Source organism: Sipha flava, unplaced genomic scaffold (assembly GCF_003268045.1).
Source record: "Sipha flava isolate LNK unplaced genomic scaffold, YSA_version1 200_pilon_pilon, whole genome shotgun sequence".
Classification (NCBI taxonomy): Eukaryota; Metazoa; Arthropoda; class Insecta; order Hemiptera; family Aphididae; genus Sipha; species Sipha flava.
The window spans coordinates 4,937-29,359 of record NW_020272785.1 but is presented as its reverse complement, the minus strand read 5'-3'; the positions used below and the strand labels follow the sequence as shown (position 1 = coordinate 29,359).

Sequence of the window (24,423 nt, the reverse complement as noted above, 5' to 3'; positions counted from 1 at the left end):
TTCATTTAACCCATCACTGGTTGCGCGGGGTAAATAATCTCCCAGTCTATTAATAAATATGTGTATCCACTTCATTATCAGCAAAACGTATTTGTAATTCTGAGTAGCTTATCAAAATCACACCATTATTTGATAATGATATTTATTTAATTGAAAACTTGTTTAGTTCGTTGTACACACCCGTGTACAGAAAAATTTATTTGTTTGGAGAATATTTACCCCGCGCGACTGAACGTTTATTTCAAATGATCATATGTAGAAAAAAATCACGCGACTAGTGACGGGTTAATAATTTGCATTACTCTTTATACTAAAATTAAGTTAATTTAAATACATTTAATTAAAATTAACTTAAAGTTAACACGTTAATCTTAAAAATAAAGTAACTTATTAAGTTAAAAGTTAATTTGTAAAAAAAGTAACGAGTTAATTAATATAATTAAAATTAATTTAACGTTTTAACTTAATTTTAACTTTTAACTCGTTAATGCCCAGCTTTGAATTTATTATTATCTGTGATACATTTACATTAAAGTATTAAAAACCGTACCATTACCTAAGTGTTTTTAGTTTTTTGAATTATATTATTACTAAAAAATATTACAGTTTTCTTACTCCATCAAAAACATAAAATTGTATTATTTTTTTTCATGCATGTAAGTTACTTTCAAAAACATTGATTATTCTACCTCGAATTTTCTTATAAATTACAAAATAAATTTAATCATAAATAATTTTCGTATATTGATTTAATATTTACCGTTAATGATCTATATTTAATTATACTTATAAAACTCTTGAAAAAAAACAATACAACAGAATTCTCAAGTACAAACGAATTATAAAAAATGTAATTAGAAATATTCTCTGTTAGTTGGTATTATTATTATCTACTGTAGATTTTAAATAAAATGACAAATGTATTAGTTTGTACAATGATAATAATTTTATGCCAACAATAAAATTTTTCAATCGGAACCTGGACAAGAATATGATATATTAGATAAGTGTTGTTGATTTTTTATATAGTTTTTCTAAACTCAACGAAATAAAAAAGGGTAATAATGTGAAATTTTATGTTTTGAATATTTTACGCGATACTGACAATAAGCTTCTGTACCGAATGTAAAATATTTTATACATTTTTATATAGTCAATTTTTGTTTAAAGATTTTAAATGTTCGGAAAAATAATCGATTTTTTAGTAGTACCCTTCGTCATACAAATTTATCTTAATAAGCAATTTACCGGATTGCAATTTCTGTGTACAATCAACGATATACGTGTAACAACACGAAGCTTCGCTGTGAAATTCGCTTTCGACTCCGAGTAATCCTATCGTCAAACGAACAGCACGATTTGTTGACTTTCGATTCATCGTTTTAGTTGTTCCTCGGTGTTTCGAGTTTTCAAGAAAATACTACTGCGTTCCAATTTACATGGAATTATCGTCGTTTTTACCGATTTCGTTTTATAAACGAAGAAAGAGAATACTAAAATTGATGGCCGTAGTGAATTTTTTTTTTTTTTTAGTCTAGAGAATTGTACAATCTGTAAAGTAAGGTTTACAATAAGCACAAGTGAAGAAAGAATTAATATAATAAAAACAATGAATAATGTAATAAACAATAAGTCAAGTTAAATCACAATTATTTACATCAGTTCAGGACAGGAGGAGTCGGATGAAGAGGCCATCTATTGATGGAACTTCTTGGCGTGTGGGGGTGGGGTTAGTCTAAAAGTAGATCACGACATCATGTTCGTTTTAGACCCCTTCTGGGGTCACCAGGAATGGTGGGGACAGATAGATCCGAAATTAAGGGGTTGCGATGATTGTGGAGATTGGAGTGCATACGTTTGTAGAAAGTCTTGGCAACGTTTTTTACTCTTTGGATGGATAGATATTTGTGGAGAGTATCGTTGGAGACTTAGAATGGAGCTTTAGTTATTTTTCGTAGGCATTTAGATTGAAAGAAATGGATTTTAGTAATTTTAGAGGTTTTGGCGGCACCCCACAATTGGACGCCATAAGTCCATATTAGTTTGAAGAGTAATTTGCATAAGAGAAGTTTATTCTTGAGATTTATATGTTTAAATGTCAAAAAAAACGCAATTGACGAGACCGATTATTTAGAGCAAGCCATTTGGTGTGAATATGCGTAGCCCAGGTTAGCGGGTGATCTAGATAAAGACCTAAGTAGCGAACAGTTTGATCAGATGGGAGCGGAAGGTGATTAAAATACACAAGAGGATAGACAACTTATCGGAGCGTGAACGTGCAGTGAACGGATTTGGATTCATTAACTTTTATCCACCAGTCTTTATACGAGGCTTGTCCCAAAAGTAAGGTCTCCAATTTTCTAGCGGCAAAGAAAATTTTATTTTTATAAGTTGGTACCACTGATATAACCATTAACTTCTTATCTGTCTATGAAAGTTTGAACTAGATGAATCGGACGTTTAGTACCTTTGTAACACGTGAACGAGATGAGCGCGTCAACCTCGTCAGCGTCCGCCTCCTTATTTGTCCATGCTCAGTGTGAGCTTTGCGCGGTAATCCGTTTTCTTCATTCACGTGGCGAGACGCCGGCGGCCATCCATCGACAACTTTGTACCTCTTATGGATCGATGTCTATGTCAATTAAAAATGTGAGGAAGTGGTGCTGAAAATTTTCAAATGGGAGGACGAATATCCATGATGAAGCCAGAAGTGGAAGGCCATCTGTTTCAGACAATCTCCAAGAACAAGTTGAGTCTGAACTTCGTGAAGATCGACGAATGACTGTTCGAGAACTTGAAGAAAAGTTGTAGATACCCAAGTTCTCGATTCACAGAATCATAAGTGATTTGGGATACCGAAAGTGTAGTGCAAGATGGGTGCCAAAGATGCTTACAGAGGATCACAAACGCCAACGCATCGAAAGTTCCCGCGAGGTTTTGGAGCTGTACGCTGAAGAAGGAGCTGTATTTTTGGACTCAATAGTGACAGGAGATAAAACGTGGGTCTACCACTTCACACCAGAGTCAAAACAACAGTCAATGGAGTGGAGGCATTCATTTTCCCCCAAAAAAAGGAAATTTAAAGTGACGCAATCAGCCAGAAATATTATGGCAACTGTCTTCTGGGACGGGAAAGGCGTCCTTCTCATCGAATTTATGCCAACAGGGACTACCATTAATTCGGCATCGTATTGTGAAACGCTTGAAAAATTGCGTAAAGCCATGAAAAACCGACGACCTGGAATGCTAACGAAGGGAGTGCGTCTTTTCCACGATAACGCTCGACCTCACGTGGCACGCAACACAAAAGCACTTTTGGATAAGTTTGGTTGGGACATTCTCCCGCACCCCCCCCCCCTACAGCCCAGACCTTGCCCCATCAGACTATCACTTGTTCACCAACCTAAAGAAGCATTTGGGAGGGAAAAGGCTGAATTCAGACGAAGAAGTGAAGACTGTAGTGATGGAGTATTTGGAAAAAGAGGTGGACGGAGAGTTCTATGACGCTGGCATACAAAAGCTTCCAGATCGACTACAAAAATGTCTCGATATGAACGGTGATTATGTCGAAAAATAGTGTATGAGGAGTATAATATGATCATGTAAACATTTTTTTAATAAAGCACTTTTTCAATTTTTTATATTAATGGAGACCTTACTTTTGGGACAAGCCTCGTAACATGTTGATAAAAGGTATAGGTGGTTTTGGATGAGGTTTGAGGCCGTTTCAGGGTTTGAGTGGAGAGCTTAGAGAGCCTGGTCGTTAGCAAAATCCCCGGTAATTATATTGGTAGTAATTGGTTGATCAGAATTGATTAGGTTAAACAGTAATGGAGCAGCAACCGCTCCTCGAGAGACACCGGCACATATCGGATATATTTTGGAAATGGCAGATCCTGTACGGACAGAGAAGTATCTGTCTTGGAGGTAAGATTTAAATAGTAGATAGTAGGGGGGAAAATAGTTTTAAGCTTAAGGAGGAGGCCTTTATGCCAGACTGTGTTAAAGGCTTGCACCACGTTAAGGAATACACCCGTGCATATAAGTTTTTTTTCCAAAGCGTAGGAAATGTTATCAATTAGGTGATGGATCTGGTGAATGGTTGAGTGATTATGATCAAAGTATTTTTCTTGTGATTTGCCACAGTGAGTTTTCAGTAGTAGATAAAGAAGTAAGATGCCTAGTAAAATTGTCTGATCTAATTAAAGCCAATTTTCTTTTTAGTTTACTTGTTAGATCGTTAAGTTTATATTTATCCGAGAGGTATTTTGTTCTTTGCCAAGTAGAGCGGACATTACGTTTTTCTGAAATTAGGGCCCTAATGTGCAGGGGCAAGGGTTCCTAACGTGGTCTTTAGGAGGAAGTGGAGAGGAACAACACCAAGCTGAGTCTTGTATTGATTTGGTTAGAAGGTTAACAGCGTCGTCAATGTCGGCAGTAGATTTCAAACTAACTTTGAGGTTGATTTGGCTATCAAGAGATGATTTTAATTTATCCCAATCCATATGGCCTTGGATAAGAATAGGTCTGCCGAGTTTGTGAAGAGGACAGAAGAGTGGTCAGAACAGAGATCATCTAAGTTGGTTACCGTGATATATAGACCGTTTGGTATTTTTGTTATGAAAATGTCAAGGATGTCTGGGCTTTTTCTGGGTAAGGTTGGCCAGTAGGTTGGAGAAGAAGGGGCGTGTATTTTATAGTTTTTGAGGTAGGCTTGAGTTTTTAGGGTATTACCACGAGGATTATTTATACGGCAGCCCCATTAGATATGTTTTGCGTTTATATCACCCTATATAATACATTTTTAGCTAAGATTGGTGAATAAGTCATTGTTTATGGGTTATGGTATGGCGAGAAGGGCTGTAAACTGCGTAGATATTAATAGGTACATCATTTAGTGCTAAAGAAATGCCACAGGCTTGTATGTGAGGTAATTGGATATTGGGGAGAGGGTAGACAAGCAATGATGATCTCACTATAATATCAGCTCCAGCGTGAGCTGTGCCATCCGGGTGGTTAGTTTTGAAAGTTTAATACTCAAATAAATTAAAGTTTGAAGAGTTAGTAAAATGTGTTTCAGAAATGAGAGCCATATCAATCCTATAAGTTTGGAGTGTGGCTAGGATTTCGTTTTCGTGATTTGCGAGTCCAATTGGGTTCCAAGTTAGGATGAGAACAGATTTTGATATAAGACTATTTGGCATTATTGATATTTGTAAGATTTGAGAGCACATTGGTGAGGGCTTATGATGGCTTTGAACTCGTTGAGGAATTCAAAAAGGTCGCTTTCATTGTTATTAGTAGATGTGGTATTAGGTTTGGTAGGTTGGTGACCCTTAGTTACATTGGCATACGAACGTGGTTGTTGTTTGGACAAGAATTCAGTAACTGGGATCTGATGATTGTTCAACGTTGACGGTGGAGTTTAATGGCGGTGGTTGTTAAGGTTTCTTGCTTGAGAAGTTGTTCTGCTTGCGAGTCAGTTTTTTGTATACTGTACATCCATTATAACTGGCTGGGTGCGCACCTTCGCAGAGGGCGCATTTAGCTGGAAGGTCTGGTGATTTTGTAAAGGTGGTAGAGAGGTATTTACCACCACACTTGACACACATGGAGTTATGGGCGTAGTAGATATGAGTGTGGCCGTAGAATTGGCAGTTTTGGCTCTGTGGGATTTATCGCTTTTTATAGGGTTCTTTAATTTTGATTTTCGTATGCAGAAGAAAGGTAGAGAAGATATCGCTATCTCTATCGTTTGGGTCTATATCAACAAACAAGAAGGGTAGTGACGTTTTAGTTTGTTGATGTCTAACATTGGTGACATTTCTTACGGTGTGGCCAATTTCTTCTATTGCAGATGCAATGTCAGCCTCAGGTGTGGAGGGATGGAGGTATCTGATAACTATTCTTAGGGGTTTATCTAATTGTGGCTGATAGGTGTGGTATTGTGCGTTAGCTTCTTTTAAATAATAGATTATGTTTATGTATCTGTTAGAAGTATCTGCTTGAATTTTGAGGTGAGTGGTGGTAGATTTACACGAAAAACAGTCAGGGACAGTGACTTCTTTTAGGTGATTATGTAGCCTAATGAAGTCATGGACGCCTTTGATGAATATAGGTGGAGGCAAAATAATTTTATATGCAACATTAGTAGTATTCTGTTGTCCCTGATTTGAGGTCTCTGAGCATCAATCTTTACACAATTATTGTCAGTGATATAATTGTCGTCCGCGGAAAGTGGCGCGAACCGATTTGTCGTGAAGAAGGGTTTTATTTTCTTAAAAGTTACGATAGGCGGTGATTGAGACGGAGAGGAGAATGATGAAGATAAAGTGCTTTTATTTACATTGTTACCAGTTTTATTTATACTAGTAACAATTTTATTTTTCACAATCTTAATTGGGGATACAGTTGGGTTTGGTTTTGAAATATCGCAGGCTTGTTGTTATCTGGGGTCCAAAGGTCGCCGGGCGAGACGGTGACCATGGACTTGCATAGTTATATAATCGTGTGGTTGTTACGTAATAAAAATGTGTTGTGAATTGTTATACTTAGCAACTAAGTAGGACTAGTATATAAAAATTATATTACTGTGTTTGGAGAAGTAACTCGTCCCGTGACGTGTAGATTAGCCCAGGTAAGGCGTTGAAGAAGAAGAGTCGTACAGAGCAAAAGTGAAATTTTTCCTGGTGCAAAACAGAGGTACAATGGAGTATAATCCGAAAGAAGCATCGAAACGCGTATGCACTGTCGGACTGTTTGCTCGGGAGTGTGTAGTGAATTTAAAAAAAAAATCGTTTACATTGATACATGTATGGTATAGCTAGTGCACTACGTTTCATAGTAAAACCAGGGCATGCGATGTGTAGAATCATCGTTACTCTTCCGAACACAATCTTAAATGTATTAACATTTAATGACGCTGTTCATTAATTCATTATACATATACACAATATTGTTCTCCTTTTGGGTATAGTTCGAACCCTAAACCATTCAAATGCGCCGCGTATTTTACAATCGGCTTTATTTATTTCGGTCGGATGCGGAAACGCACCGTGATATGAGTTTTGAAATTACAGCGATTAGATAATAAATAATAAAACACGTCATGCCGCTTGCACGGATTCCTTACAAATAGTTGTAATCCCAACAGAAGCTTCTCAGCGAGAGTAACGGAATCGTTTGCCGTCAGTTCGACTTCAGTTTCGGCCTGGTAGGTTGCGCAAACGTTACAACAATCTCGCACATATACCGCGATTGTACCTAACAATATAACGTTTCTGTAACATTTCGCCCGTCCATTTTTTTATTTTTTATTTTTTTTTTTTTGATAATCGAGCCGCCCCCAAGCGTTTGCTGCTGCTGCTGCTGCTGATGTCAATACTGCGTTTATACTGACCGCGATTCCCGGGATTATTGATGACGAAGATAACAACGCGATGCGGAATGTAATCTATTTTGCAACCGAATTCCAGACCCCCGCCGTGAAGTAATTTGCTCACCGGCATCGACGACCATAACCAAGAGCTGCAGTTATGTGAGCATGGGTGTGCCGAATCGCACTAATACAACATACATCCACGGCGCCTGGATTAGGGCTGCGTCGTTTTCGACATTTTGCTGACACACATGAACGGGCCCGATTTGATACCAAACGTTTGCGAACTGCAGTTTGAAATGTTATTCGGAAAGCAAAATTCCCAGACACAATCAACCGCAATTCATAATGTTTTTTTTTTTTTTTTTATTGCGTGAATCAATAAATAATTTTTTATGAATTGAAATCGAATACATGAAAAGTTCTGAATGCTTGTTTAATTTATCATCAACTGTATATGCACAATGCACTACCCTCGCGAATTTATATCATAACCAAGGCTCAGAACTTTATGCAATAGAAAATACTAGAATATGTGCATAAATATACATTAAAAAACATCAAAATATGCGGTATAATATACAGTAAAAAATTAGAAAATAATTGCTTGAAAAATAATAAACTGACTACTGACTAGTGTACACTGTATAATGAAGTCACTTGCATGCAGATGTGTACGGTATTATAACAAACATAAATAATATTGTGTATAAGTTGATAACCTAATGATTAAACATAATTGTTTACGAATTAGCTATGGTTATACAATTTGTTTATGTCATGTTCCAAATATTAATACAGTGGTAAATTTGTACAAAAATAAATACAGGCTGGCGGTGGTCACTATTACGAGTTCTCGGTACTATAAAGATTATAATATTATTGTTAAGTGCATTAGGAGCCGGAGCAATAAAAATAATAGCCGTTGATGAATTAATTTATTTTGTAATACTATATAAAACTTAGAAATTTAGTTGTCATATATCTAATATTTTATTATTAAACTATACATTTTTTTTAAAAAATTTATTAAATCCATGAAATATGCATATAAATGTATGTCCGTCAAGTTGGCACCGGCATATTATGCTAGAGTCATGTAAATGGTATCAAAAATTTGCTAGGAATTTGCTAGATTTTGCTAGGGTATTTTTGGATTTTGCTAGGGCCCTTAAACTTTGATAATCCGCAAACAAACATGCCGGTGCTATCTTTGTGGGCGCACCGGCACTATGTTCGATTTAAAAAAAAAAATGTCAAATTATTCAGCTGAATTTGCTAGATTTTGCAAATTCATCTGATTGATTTAATATACTTTCTTTAAAATCCGACAACGTGCCGGTGTTGATGCCAAATTTGGAACCTCCTCCTTGGATAACAGGGGCTCTAGCAAATTCCAAAAATGCTCTAGCAAAATCTAGCAAATTCAGCTGAATAATTTGACATTTCTTTTTTTTTAAATCGAACATAGTACCAGTGCGCCCACAAAAATAGCACTGTCATGTTTGTTTGCGGATTATCAAAGTTTAAGGGCCCTAGCAATATTCAAAAATGCCCTAGCAAAATCTAGCAAGTTCCTAGAAAATTTTTGATACCATTTACATAACTCTAGCATAATTTTCCGGTGCTAACTTGACGGACATTATAAATGTTCTTAAACTCAAAATATGCGAATTGGTACAAAAAGTAACAAAATATGCAAAATTATGCAACAAAATTTTTATATCAGAAGTATACATACTATGAATCGAATTTGTATAGAATCAGAAATTCAATATGCAAATGCCTAAAGTTCCGAGCCTTGATCATAACTATCGATAAAAACTCATACATTAAATTCATAAGAGAAAATATTTAATTTAAAAAAAAAAATAAAACATGTATCAGAATTACATTTCCACATTTGTCCTTTTTTATGAAATACTTTCTGATCTTTTCATAGCAAACAAAAGTAAAACAATACGAACATCTAAAGGTGCGTCCAGATTGACGACGAGAAGCCCCAAAAACACCCGAGAAACGTGAATGTGAATAGTTCTTGTCGTCTCGTTTTCGTTCTCGTCTATTCTCTGTTTACTGTCAACATTTTTTACTCAAGACAAAGGGTTTCTCGGGCTCGAACAGAGTACATTCGGGTTTTGCCTCAGTGACGATTATCAAGTGGACACATCACGTATTTTTTTTTTTTACTTCGTAAATTTTGTATTTCATTTTAAAATAAATGTGAAATAACCAACTGAAATTAAAATATATCAAATACTTTCAATCTGAGCCAATTTTATGGGCTACTAAATATCTTCATTACAAGAACAAAAGTGTAAATCACGATGCGTGAAACCGACGCAGACATTTAATGGAGATAAAAGTACCTGAATTGAAAAAGAAAAATCTTTATTTGTGAGTTACAGGAATGACAGAAAAATGGTGAAAGATTCTTCCAAATAATAATATGCAATGGCACACAGAGCCAAACCGGCTGCAGTTTAAATATCATCTATACCGAATAGGAATAAAGAACACGAGTAAAGTAAAGTAGTGAAGTCGAGAATATATTGTTTGATCATGCGAGAAGTCAAAATGAACAAAAAAGAACAACGAAAATGTACCTCATGCAACAACACAATAACAGTTCAACAACTACTAACCAAATGACTCCTGACGAAGGACTCTATTGATAAACTGATGCTTCCCTATAACCTTTGTGAAATACTTATATTCAATCAAGAGACGACATCAATTCTTCTCAAAGAGATGCACTTGTTCCAGAAAATATGATATAAACTCTTAGATTATATCACAAATAATTAAAATAACATAAGCCACTATGTATTATTATCAAACATTTTTAATAAAAACCTTTAAAATGTAATATTTTTCAGAAACACCATTAACCTCAACAGATGAGGTATATATTTAAATAAAAAAAAAAAAAAAGTAAAACAAATATTATCTTGCGAACATTTGAATTTGCTACAAGTTTCTCTTGCTCAAACTATGCTTCTCCGATTACATAAGATATACATAGCATACATAGTTGCTTCATATATAAATAAGAGAAGTTTTCCATGGTTTCTTATGATCAATATAACGTAAATCAGTTATGAAAAATTGATTTATCTAAAGAGATTCAGACGTTCATATTTCTTTTACAAATACGTATAACTCTAACTCATATCGGCGCAAACAGTCCAGACACGTTCGACTTTATTTTCTTTTTAAAGACATTTTTTTTACCGTTTATTTTTATACGTTATCTGACCTATTTTAGTTAGACGTTTACATGTAGTCTGGTACGGAGATAAAACGACTTCAAGTAACGATTTTTTTAAAAAGAGAACTTTTTATACCCAAATATTTATTTTACATAGTATATTATACTCCGTAACACAATACAAATACATTTTTACTAAAATCATAACCATTAGTTAAATCATAAACATTAAATAACAAATCATTTATTATTATTATCAATAAGTTAATTGTTGTTAAATAAAATTCGTCTGAATGTTATATCATCAATATAGACGATTAATTAATATTATTTTTCTTTCTCTTGTATTGTACTTCAGTTTAAAAAAAATATGTCAAATTGTAAATGTTTGAATAAGTACTACCAATATGTATCACGTACTGGCATAACGGTAATTAAAAAAACCCATGCGATAAATCTTTGTAATACATTGCTTTAATGTTATCAACGTCAATCAATAATTTAACATATTCCGACTGGCTGTTGAGACTCGAAACTATTTTTTTTTAATTTCTTTAACTTTTTAACTTTAACTTTAACTTTTTTAACTTAAATTCATTATGTTCGTGGTTCAAAAATTGTTGCCACCCACTCTGAGTTTTCTTATTGGATAAATCCATTTCTGTATGATTAAATAATATATAATATGATTTTGAACTCATTCAAAAATATAATTAACTATAATTTATTTTACAACGAACTGGCTTTTATAGAAGTCAATAATTGTAATTCCTTCTTAAAAATATTAGGCTATAATCGTAAAGAAAGTTTCCAGTGACTATTATAGTGTGTAAAATAAGCTAATAAACAGTTTCTTATGTATATACATGTTATTTGAATGATTGTGATGTAATTTTCAGCGACTATAACAAATATAATATAATCAATAAATCGTATCACATTGCTATCACATAGTATCATATATTCATCATTTTACATTTCTTTCGAGTATTATAATTATATATGACTACGTCAGTCGTCCCATCGAATGTATATTTTGCATTCAATCCACGTACCGATTGCCTTTCAGTTGAATAACCTAACAACGTCAATCATTCGGTTTTCATAATTTTCAGTCAAATTTATTATGGTATATGCATCAACCGGTCAACTAAGTTACTAACGAAGTTCTGATAATCTTCTTTGAAGCGCAAGAGTCGTGAGCGAGAAAATCCAATTTTTATTTCTCGAGAAAAATATGTACGATTATAATGAAGTCACTAATCACAAATCGACTAGGGTTTCTCCTGTTTCTATGAAAATCAACAGACATTCACGCACCATTGGCCGAATTACATCGATCCCATCACACAGTATTGAATTTTTATATTATAATTTATACAAAGTTACATCACTTGCACGATTCATAGTATTCGGATGATTGATGTTTATCAGTCAAAATATAAATTTAATTTCCAACATTTGGGTTTTTTATACATTCACTCGTTCAAAAATGCGGTCGATAAATCTATACATAGGTACTAAAGACTTGCACGGGCTGAGCTTACCCGGACCGACCCGGCCCGGACGGACTTTGGGCCGGGCCGGACCTTCATTTAGCACAAAAGTTACGGGCCGGGCCGAACTTTTCTTAAATAAAATCCAGGCCGGGCCAACAAAAAAAAACATTATGGTATCAAATATAAATTATAGACACGTACAAGTGAGGTATGACGAAATTTTGCTATCTTTAATCTTTATTCTGAAGAACCTATAAATAAACTATAATAATGTAAAATAACAATAGGACAGACGTGTGGCGATGACATTAGCTATTTATAACCACGTGATTTGATAAACCGGAAAACGGATGACTGTAGTTCCCAGACCCGCTGAAATGAACTAATGTCTAATTGAATCTAAAAAGAAATAAATAGAATCTACTATTTATTAGGTATTATCTACAATCTATCATGGTCTCTATTATTTAATACCTATCTGGCTATCTATTGTAAATTGCGATGTTATAACAAAACAATTTTCAAATGTTGAGTAATTAATTTGTATCAATTTAACAACTCAATCGTGTACATATTATCAACGTTTGGACATCGTGATTCGTGGTATATCGTAGACAGTGTTCTGTCGTTTTCAGTTTGTAAAATAACAATCAATCATCAGACTTCGTCAATATTCATTAAATAGTAATGTGATATTTGTTGTTTAAATTTTATATTAATTCTATAAGATGTTTTTTTATTATTAAATATGTTGTTAAAGACAAATAAATTTTGAAATTGTATTAAAAGTGATGTTTTAATATTTTAAGTTAGTTATAATATATTAGGTACTTAGTACTTACTACTTAATTTGTTATTCGAAAGACTGAATATTTTTTCATTTCTAACCGGGTCGGTCTATCTAAAAATTTTATCAGGCCGGACTTTCCAAAAATGTTACCGAGCTGGACCGGGCTGTAAAGTACCGGCCCGTGCAGACCTTTAATAGGTACCACATTTGTACAACACTAACCAACTCTACAATTTACATTCATCGAACAAGAAACAATTTCAAAATAGTAAGCATCTGCAATATCACTTGACTATGTTCCTGGTACTCAGATTAAGAGAGGAGAGAATTTTAGCATCTATTATATTTATTTAATTTTATTTACTTGTGACTTACCAAAAAACGTTTCTATTTCAATGAAGGAACACAGTACGTACCGCCAAAGTAGTGTGTTCGAAATTCAGTTACTAAATCTTGTTTTTCATCAAGTAAATGATCATTTTTTTTCTAACACGTTTTAAGGCCGGGACACACATAACCGCATCGTGCCCGATCCGTGTGTCGGCCGAGTGTTGACCGTCACTCGGTGAATGAATAGTGCAATGATATAAATAACAATAGTTCACACATAACCGTATCACGAACGAGCGCTGTCACCGCACCGAGACCGGACCGAGCACGATTAAAATATTTTAATAAATGACGTTGGCTGTACAGGCTCGGAGTCTTAACATTCGGTAGTCAAAGTTTAAAGTTTCAGTTTCCAGTGTCTTGTTTTTTCAACCTCTTTTTTAGCTCCATTAAAAGATCGTAAAATGTTGATTGAGCCATTGTAAAATATGCATATGCATATCATAAAACTTAGTTTCATCATCTATTAGATGAGAAAACAACGTGAAAAATTCCCCCTCAATGGTTCTTGATTTCCATGCATTGTGTATCCACATTTTTTCTTTTCTTGCATGTTGACTTCTCCATTTCTCGTCTTCTTCTTCTAACGCAAGCGCTATAATTGCTAATTCACTTTTTTTAAAACTTTTAAACATAGTTCTCGCGTCCGTCCTGGTTAAAATGCTAAAACAAATTGAAACAGCTGACGCTAGTAGGAAAACAACGAAGCTAATCAGGCACGGACGAGCTACGGACAAGGTACGGACAAGTGTGGTGTCTATACGGACGAGCCGTGACACGGCCAAGTTACGGCCGACACACGGATCGGGCACGGTGCGGTTATGTATGTCCCGGCCTTTATGCATTTTATCTAATCAGATAGTCTATCAACTAACACAAAAACATTTCCAACGATTTCTCACACGATTGATTGGAGAAAAAATAATTAATTAACTATTGCTTCTTATGAAGTATATTATGTAGTAACTCATTGATAGGTCATGCAATACTATACTAAGGTAGCAACGATACGAATGATGTAGCCGTCTCTTTGTTCGTCCAGCCACTAGAATTAAAGATTTTTCGTTCAAACGTTTCATCAAAGCCATAAAAAATATGGATTTTCCGGACCCTTCGTCTCAGCTCTTTGAACGGATTCGCGTGCGACACGCACTAAACGAGTCAATTGTTCGACACCAAAACAAAATGCTGGCTCCCTTCTTACATGTATCTCTTGATTTCCATTCGACTCGCGAATCGCGTTGGTCAACAAGACTAACAGTATTTATCGGTCGTAAGAGACTACTTTCCACGAGGAATGAATGGTTACAGATTAGACGTCCTGGTTAACGTGCCTCACGCTTCCGCTGCTCGATATTTTATTGCTACCAATCAGCCCTGGTCCGGACGAATGACTGCACGTGACTTTCGAGCTCGGAGTTCTAAGGATACAGTTTGTCACTCGGCAACAAAGCTAACAATTGAACACGAAATGCGCATTGCATGCCCTGGTCTATGTTTTACCAAAATAATTGGGATTTTATACCGTTATGATCACAAGTTTCCCTGCAAAACCTTCTTCCTAGTCTACTTTATTTTTTATTATTTTTTTTTTTTTTTTTACGTAGGTTTTACGAGCACTTACGTACACCGAAACGGTTCCAACAACTAATACGGAAACGTGTGCGCATATCACGGCAAAGCAATGGCCCCGCAGTGCACACACGTTTATGCGTATAACAGTAATAATAATAATAATACATAATAATAAACACGCGCCATACGCCCGAGTCGGCGGCAAAGCGTATTGAACATTTTGTTTTGTCGAACATTCGGTCGTAAAAACGGCGACGATTTATTGGCGTCGCGTATAGACCGCCCGGACGCCACTGGTCAGCTGCCGCACACCACGTAGCTATAACACAATGACTTTTCCTCCTCCGATTCCGACACGTATAGGCCGCATTTGGTCCGTCGCCCAAATCGATCGGTTCACTCCGACTGACGCGACGATTCGTCCGGACGGCTTGACGGGATTCGATCGGTCGAATTACACCGGGCGGTTTCGGGTCGCATCTCATCTTGTTCGCATTGCCGACGGTTTTCGGGACGGCTGCCACTGCCATCATGTCGTTCTGCTCCACCTACTCCGCACTCGTCATCACTCTGTTACAGCGATGATAATAATAATAATAATAATGTAATAACCGTCATCGCGGATCTTTTGCGATTTATTTAACGGTGAAATTAATTGGACATCAGTGAACAATGCATACGCCGCATTAGCAGCGATTCGTTTTGTTATAACTGATCCGCACAATTTTTACAATAACGCGCACAATATCGTGCGTACATCATTTTTGAACCGCGTTTGGATTGCGAAAAAAAATAATAAATCGAATTTTAAATTTCTGCAGCACCGACGGCATCACGTGCACGGATGGTACACTTTTAGCGAGACGGTAATGTGAAATTATTTATTTTTGCATGTTTCTGTCCAATAATAAATAACAACAAAAAGGGGGCAAAATAATATCAGCTCTCATCCAAAGTAATGTATGCGAACGCGTGGATTGCGAACGTGATTTCATAGCAGGTCAACGGATACGCACACATAGCGTACGCCCGCACATGACATATTAGCATGTATCTGTTTTCAATAACGTCTTGTTCGCCATACAAATTGAATGGCTATGAGTGAATACTCAATACTTAGACCAAAGGTAGTAGTGGCGATACGCGTTGATTCTGTATAAAGTACATGTAGACGGTGATTTTTTTCTTTTTTTGGTGGGAGGGGGAAAGTTACTTACGTAGCGTAGTCGTAGTATTGTTATTTTATTACTATGCAAAATCGGAAGATTGATTTAAAAGTACACATAAATTGTAATTGTTCATTCGTATTTATTAGAACTTTTAACTATATTTAATTAATTTTAATTATAGTAAGACATATCCTTATTTTGTAGTAAGCAGATAATTATATATTATTACATATTATGATTTAAATTGTATTAATTATAATATAACAAATAAATATATTTTCATCGTTCAACAATTTCCAATTTTAATTTATTTACATTTATTTACATATCATAACAATTTCGATAAATATTAAAACCAAAAAAAAAAAATAAATATATTAAATAAAATTATGCCAAGTTATAACCGATACAATGATATTACCAATAATTTTATTGACAAAAGAATACAAAATTACCAATGAATATATTTTGAAAAAAAATCTATAAAATATTTATAGAAATATTTTGAGTAATCAGTACATTTTTCAAGTTACTGGAATAAATATTTTAATTAAATCAACAATAGAACTTATATAGTTTACTCGAATTTTGTTAAAGTATCCGATTTTGTCAAAATTTAATTTTCTAACGCTTTAACATAATTTTTGTTACTTTCTGGAGAACTTTTTTATTATTAGCTACAAAAAAAATTTTGTTGACTATATCTTATTCAATATTCAAACCTTAAAGATTAAAATTGAAAGTTTTATAAATATATAACCACGAAAACGTTACAGATTTTCTTGATTTCTGTCGAATTGTATCACAATTTAAAATTCGAAAACTTAAAAAAAAATTTTACTTAAAGATTTATAAGCTTAGTTTTGTATAAGATGTAGTATAAAAGTATATACAATGGCGTGGTGAACATTTATAAACCATGATGCTTAACATATGTTTCAGTACCTACCCACCCATTTCTTTCTCTAGCACACCATCCTTTTTTACAATTTTTTTAAAAACATAAATTGAAGAAGAAAACCAAAAGTTATTATTTTATCAATTATTTATCAATAAATTGATGTACCTACCTATTTATATTTTACCAACTCAAACTTATAATTAACAAACTCTAAGAGGTTTTTCCGTCTTTCATAACTAACTAAAAATACAGAATGTTGATTTTAATGTCATGTTGTATTTTTATCGACTATCGTGTATTCCGCTACATCCGTATTTCGTGTTGGTGATATATTTAAACTTGGAAATTCGCTATGTGTGTATTCATCCAAAATCTTTTCACATCTAAATACAACCACATACCCACCCACCCTCTCATAATATTTTCACCTTGACGCCTGGGCGTCATAAAAACCCCTTTGCTCCGCCACTGAGTATAAAAATATAAACCATATATTATTCATATAATGTATGTGTATACGAATTGAATTGCAGAACTATGATCGCGGTATATAAATATATTTGCACAGGAAGAAACTGCATACCGTTATGGTGTTACGTTTAGTTATATGTAGCCGTGGAGTATCAGTGGAAAGTATGGCATTACCCCCTCTCATAGACCGTATAGTTCATCATACTTTTTACACCATTGCATTATATTTTTACATTAAATTTTTTTGTTTTTGTGTAAAATGTACCTAAATAAATGACGTTCCCAACTAATAAATTATTGATTTGATAAAATTAACAGTTCTTTTCTTAACATGTATTAAAATGCTATTCCTTAAATTTATAAAACAAAGCATTTGCGTGATCCGATTGGACTAATTTCCTAAATTTGTATTATATTGTTTTAGTGGTGACGTAGCTTTTTTAGGTATTTCCTATTTTAAGAGTAGGTAAAATATAATCCCTTCTAACTAAAAAATAAGGGTCTATTTATACCACTGCGATGTGTATGGGTCTGTAAAATTGTATAAAAATACGAAATTAAATCCAATTAAACGGAGGATACACTTTTTATAGGTACCACTCTATCTATACTGTTACGCGCAACAATACCTATTATATATATATATATATATATATATATACTATATTTGTATAGTCGCAATGATCGTGACGATTCGTTTTATCGAACAGTCCACGTATATTTATATAATTAGTTTTCTCGGTGCTCGAACACAAGCATAATATGTAATATATAATATACGTAGTACAACCCACGAGCGCCTCGATTCAGCTACCCACCTGCCGCCTGGTCATCAAGGATCTACTGCGTTACTACACCGTGCGGGCGGACAGCGTGTAATAGGATGATTTTCTCCCAGTCGAATTTGGATATCCGAGGGTATAAAAGAGGAAACGGTGCTTTTGCGCATACGATATAAACTAAACGGCGAATGAATAATGAATAATACAATACACGCAGTTGAACTTTTATTTAACGAACTTCTTTTTTTCAATAAAACACTATAGGTGACGAATATTTTTGTGGAACAATGACGTTATTCTTATTAATAAAAAAAAAAAATTAATATTTCTGTTGAATGGAAAAAATATCTAGCGAATAAATACATTTTGCACAATGATTGTTCTACATTGCATTTTAAACTATTATTGTAATTTATTTAAGCTGCACATTCGTAGCGATATCTTAGGTATAACACGCAGTTAAACGAGCAACAATTATATGCTACACTTCATATAATTTACCTATACTAACATAATGCGTTGCTAACATAATTTATTGTTAGTAAGCACAATATTCATAGGAGGCAATGAGCGCGCTGACTTTCTAGCCTACTCAACCAAATCTTTAATCAATTCCTCTCCTCTCAAACTGCCCGCATCCGATATTCTTCCTATCCACCGCAAATTACTACGTAAGGCGTGGCAATCCAAGTGGGAATCCTTACCTGAAAACTTTGCCTCGTGGCACAGACAAATTGTACCATCAATCCCTACCCATCCATGGTATAAAGACCTAAAGATTTCTAGGAGTGTTATAGTTTACTATACACGCCTACGTATTGGACATAGTCTTCTTCCACACCATGCTTTTAAACTCGAATTAAATTCTTCCCCCTTATGTACCCGACACCAAGAAGAAGCCATCTGCAATTTCGAACATATTATTTTCCACTGCCCTTCCCTCCACCCTAATAGACAACTCTTTTTTTCATATCTTTGTTCCTTAGGTTATATCTCTCCTGACTCAAAACTTCTTTTAAATTCTCGTTCTCCTCCTATTATTCATTCTCTAATTCACTACTTCCTTTCTGCTGGTTTTCTAATTTAAAATAGTCAGAAAAAAAAAATGTTCTAAACCTCATCTTTTTGTAATTTAATTACCCCACATTTACATCATAACTGTATTGCTATAATGTTTATCAATAAAAGCAAATTAAAATAAAAAAAAAAAAAAACACAATATTGTTGTTGTAAACATTATTATATGTTATATTATTATATTATTACATAATATCATTATTTTCTATAGTAAAAAAAAAAAAAAACCTTTTAATTTGAGTGAAAATATATTGGATTTCTTTTCGACGAAATTTCTATTTAATGAACTGTAACTCGAAGTATCTTCTTCAAGTTTGTTAAACGGAGTGTTCGTCCGTACACGGGTACACAGTACAGCTGTACTATTAGCGACAACGATGTACAGCCCCACACATACACGTTTATGTGTCGGGTGCGTCCGTAACGCGAACGAGTGTGACGTCAGCCAAACACGCGAACTTTTAATATTTGCCGTTCCGAAGAAAACTAGTTTTTCGTGCGCCCTACCCTGTACGTGTACACCATGCCCGCGGGCCGAGTACTCTTCACTGTATAGTATACATTACCCGTATATAATGTATTCGCTTCGATCTTGCGAGATAATATTGTTATTATTATTATTACTTTATTTTATTTTTATTTTTTCCATTCAAACGAAACGATTTCAGAACGGCTCGTAACAGGCGATATAGGTCGCGGGGTTGTATATAAAAACACTAAATTTCGATCATCATCTAACTCGCATTTATCTCGAACGCGAAACGTCGTCGGCGTGTCGCACGATTAGCATCGACAATATTATAAATGGCAAACGCTCGTGTTATGTTTGGCCGTATTATCATGAACACCTAACCGTAATCAGTGCTTGAATCGGTGAGGAGATGAGGGGAGAGTATGACCGGGTATGCCAACAATTTCTTAAAAAATGTTAGCATACCCCTACACGAGTGGCTACGTGTTTTTTTTTTTTTATAGTGAAAAAATGTCGGACACGCTTTCCTTATTATGTAATAATATCCTCCTATATTATTCTATTTCAACCGCTGAATCTATAGTAATGAGATTTGCGATTTTTGATCGCCTTCGAGTCACCAAAGCTTACTGCAGATTAAACAATAATCCATCGTCAATGTTCGACGACAACCAAATACGTAGCGTGTGCACGTGCGTATGAAAATTATCTGTTTTACACAAATTCAGTTTTTACAGCAAATCGCTGAAACAATGACGATATGAACTTCGTGCTGATACTGTAGAATGTGTAACAGCGTGCATTTTTCCAATAGAAGAACGATCATGATTTTATAACATCAAATGTTATCTATAAAAAAAACGGTGATGAAAAGAACTACACGCGTACGAGTTATTTTTTGCTAAATGTTTGTTAACCTTTGCCACCGATAAAGGTGTCAGTACAGGACCGGATTAACACTATCATAGGCCCTAGGCCCCTAGTTCTTGCAGGGCCGTTGTCCAGTATTCAAATGATTAAGAAACCTCTTTGGGAGGGAAGTGTTGAATCTCATATAGTGTTAAGCTTTTAAAAACAATAATATATACAACATTAAAATTAAATCCAAATTTTTATGATAACTATTATACATTTTTATACGATAAAAGTTTTAACAAATGTTAAAAAAAAAAATCCATTTTAATCCAAAACATATATAATATACATTTTCAAAAACCATAAAAAAAAATGTTCATACCAATTTGAATACTACAAAAAAATCGTAGCCACACATTTTTGTATGCTCAAAAAAGTTCGTAGGCCCTAGACACAGTACCTATAGTTCTTATGCGTTAATACGGCCCATTGGCATTATATACCGCTCCGATAAATTGATTTTCAAAAATTAATTATCGGTTGACTAAATGAAATGCGCGTGACACGCGTAAGCTATTGGAATAATTTTGACAAGAGATTTTCTACGTTCCAGAAATACCTCAAACTTCACCGAAACATTAGCATATTTGGCAAAGATGCACTAACTGCTAAGAGTATTTAACATCCCCGGGCTCGTAATTATAACCTTTGAGATTCTATTCCGTGCAAAATAAGCGTTATGATAACTATGCGTCAATACCATCAAAGGGTTGGTATCAATTAATGATTTTAATTAAAATTTTACTAAAACTAATTTGTTATACTGATATCCAGAAGTTTAAGTAATTTTCTTTCAACAATCAACAATTACATATTATACTGTTTAGATACCTGAATCAGAAACATGGAACGCACTAGAAAATAAACACAAACATTTATAGATGGTACTAATAAAAAAAGTTGATTTCGGTTAATTTAATCAAAATTATTATCTAAAAAAGTAATTTATCAAACTTTGAAAATAATAATAAGAAATTGTGGGAACCAAAATCAATGATTTGACTGCATAATAATAAGACAAGTAACCAGTAGCATTTGTAGTAATTAAAAAGATAAATTATCAAAAATAATAGATCATACTTGGAATATAGTCGATTTGTGTACTGTTATACAGTAGTAATTAATAAACAGTACCTATATACAAACTTAAATAACTAATTTACATCAACAAATAGGTCAACTGAGATAAAAAGTAAAATAAATAATTATTTCATCGACATTTTTGTTATTCGTAGAACAACAAAACAATGATAACATATTCTCCAATTAAAAATCCAAAATTCGCATAGATGTAATTTATAAATTGCTATTGCGCACCTAAAAAATTAAAAATAAAGCGTAGAAATATGAAATAGTTAATTAGTTTTAAAAACGCATTCATATATTCCACCACCAAAACGTAAATACTTACCGTACCAAAAAATAAACTAATAACCATAATAGTTAATATAAACAATAAAAAAAAGTTTATTAATAATTAATAATGAATTATTCATGTTTTTATTGAAACATATTAATTTATTTATAATTTGGGTTTCATATACGAATAATTAACTATTGTTAATTTACGAAACGACATTGTTCCACCGGTAAAAATATTGACCACCGACAAACTATTTTCGTAGCTACTGCTTCAATAATACTATTGTTTTGATACATTTTTACAAATTATATTTATCCACTGGTTGTTATTATAATAGGTAACTGTAAAATTAAAGAGTACCGTAAGTACAAACTTTGAGCATCGTATCTATTCCGTTGAAAGGTACTAGCTGATACCCATGTGTTTGATAAAACAAAACTTTTGGATCTAAAGTTTGTACAAACTTAATATCACAATTCCAATTTCTCATGGGAATTTCTTAACTTTTTTATATGGCGTATTCTTATTCAACTTGTTTTCGGGTCTTTTGATGCAGCGAAAAATTGCACGTTGCACGCACGTAGTGCATCTAATCATTTTTATATGTTCCTATATTATCATGTAATAAATGAAAATTATTCGTCATTATAAAAAAAAGAAAAAAAAACACCAGTTTTACATTCTAACTCGAAAATGCTGGTACCTGTACGCACTATGTCATTATACAACATCCTTTTTCACGTACTCGACATCTATTTTGCGTATACAGAACAATTGCACAATTGGCATATGTGAAGTACCTATGTAATATCTATTGTAATTTACACGATGTTTATAAATGTATTTTATAATATTTAGGTTACCCTATACATTTTTAAGCTTTGACCCGCTAAAGGTGAAATATAGAGATTATAACACGACAAAAAATGTTATTATGTGAATAAATACGACTTAATATTATGTTAAACTCGTGAACGAAAAAAAATTCAATATTCGGGCAACCCGAGGTATCAAGTTTCATGCGTAGTGGATACTTAATGTGTAAAGAACTAAAATCCTATAAACATAGTTAACTGCGTTGGTAAAAATGAAATGGTAAAATAAAATAGTACTACTGGGATATACTGATATACGGTGACGTAAATTGGGTTACATTTTTAAGGTTACAGACAGTTTTTTAGGAAAAACAAATTTGCGGACGGCTTTACACTTACATCCTCATAATCGCTAAAATCTGATTTATTATATTCTAAATTTGAATAAAATTTATTACAATTAAATTTAAGTTAATAGTTAGTAATACATTTTATATAGGTAAGACAAATATAAATTTTAAAATAAAATATAAATTAAAAAAACTGCATCCAATTTAAATTTCGTTAAACATATCTTAGAAATAACCATATCAATTTTGATATCAATACAGATTTAGAAACATTAAATACCCAAAATAACATTTACATTAATTTAGTTTTAGAAAAGTTACACATACATAAAGGAATAAATAAAAAATTGAATAATATTTTGAATGTAGGTCAAACCTATTTTAAAAACAATATTTTTTATCAATATATTGAAAATAATAAATAATAGCCAAATAATACTTCTTAACATATCTATGTATAATAAGAACGCATTTTAAGTATTATTTCCTTTTAAAATAAATTATCTCTGAGTAAAACAATCATTTTTTCTTAATTTAGGTATTCCTTCCTTTATTTTATTGATTTTATATAAACCTGACAATTAATTTTTAATTGAAAACTGGGCATACATTAGACGTATAATAATAATCCAGGTTCCGCATTAATTTATTTATTTTTTCTTTATATAAAATATTTATTTATATATTAATTTACTAATATTAAACATTTACTAATTTTTATTTTATTATTTTATTGTAAAATATAATTATGATAAAACTGCCATACATCAGCATGAATTTAAACATTTAAACATAAAATATAAATTAGTTTTTTATTATGTTATTGATATTTCACTTGGACATTGTAACGTACAAAACGGAGTAGGTCCAAATTATTATTTCATATTGTCGCACGCACTGTAACACGAAACAACGTTGTCTCAATGTTTTTCTTGTTATTATTTATTATTGATAGTGTATACACTGCCGATGAAAGCACGACGTTTGTACAGCTAAAGATCAATTTTTCTTTTCTTTCCGCAAGCGACAAGGTATTGGTTTCGGTCGAGGTTGCCGCTCCGATCTCGACCATTGAAGAGAACACAACTCTACTTTTTCATTTTATTATTATTAACCATCGACGGACATAAGTTGTAGAGAAGATATTGTGTCTCCCTATCATGGAGTTGAGTCCCTCCCACGGTGAAATCATCGATGCGCAAACGACACGAACGGACTCGGTGTGGCACACACGTGTCGTCCGTACCGTGGTAATATGATTTTAT

At 33.4% G+C, this 24,423-nt stretch overlaps 1 protein-coding gene across 1 annotated transcript; it reads left to right on the top strand.

Moving 5' to 3' along the window:
- Window positions 1-3,243: 3,243 nt before the first annotated feature.
- Window positions 3,244-3,577, top strand: LOC112682214 (histone-lysine N-methyltransferase SETMAR-like). The gene is given in 2 exon segments (XM_025552728.1): window positions 3,244-3,351; window positions 3,353-3,577. Coding segments are annotated over 2 exon segments (333 nt in total).
- The last annotated feature ends 20,846 nt before the right edge of the window (window positions 3,578-24,423 follow it).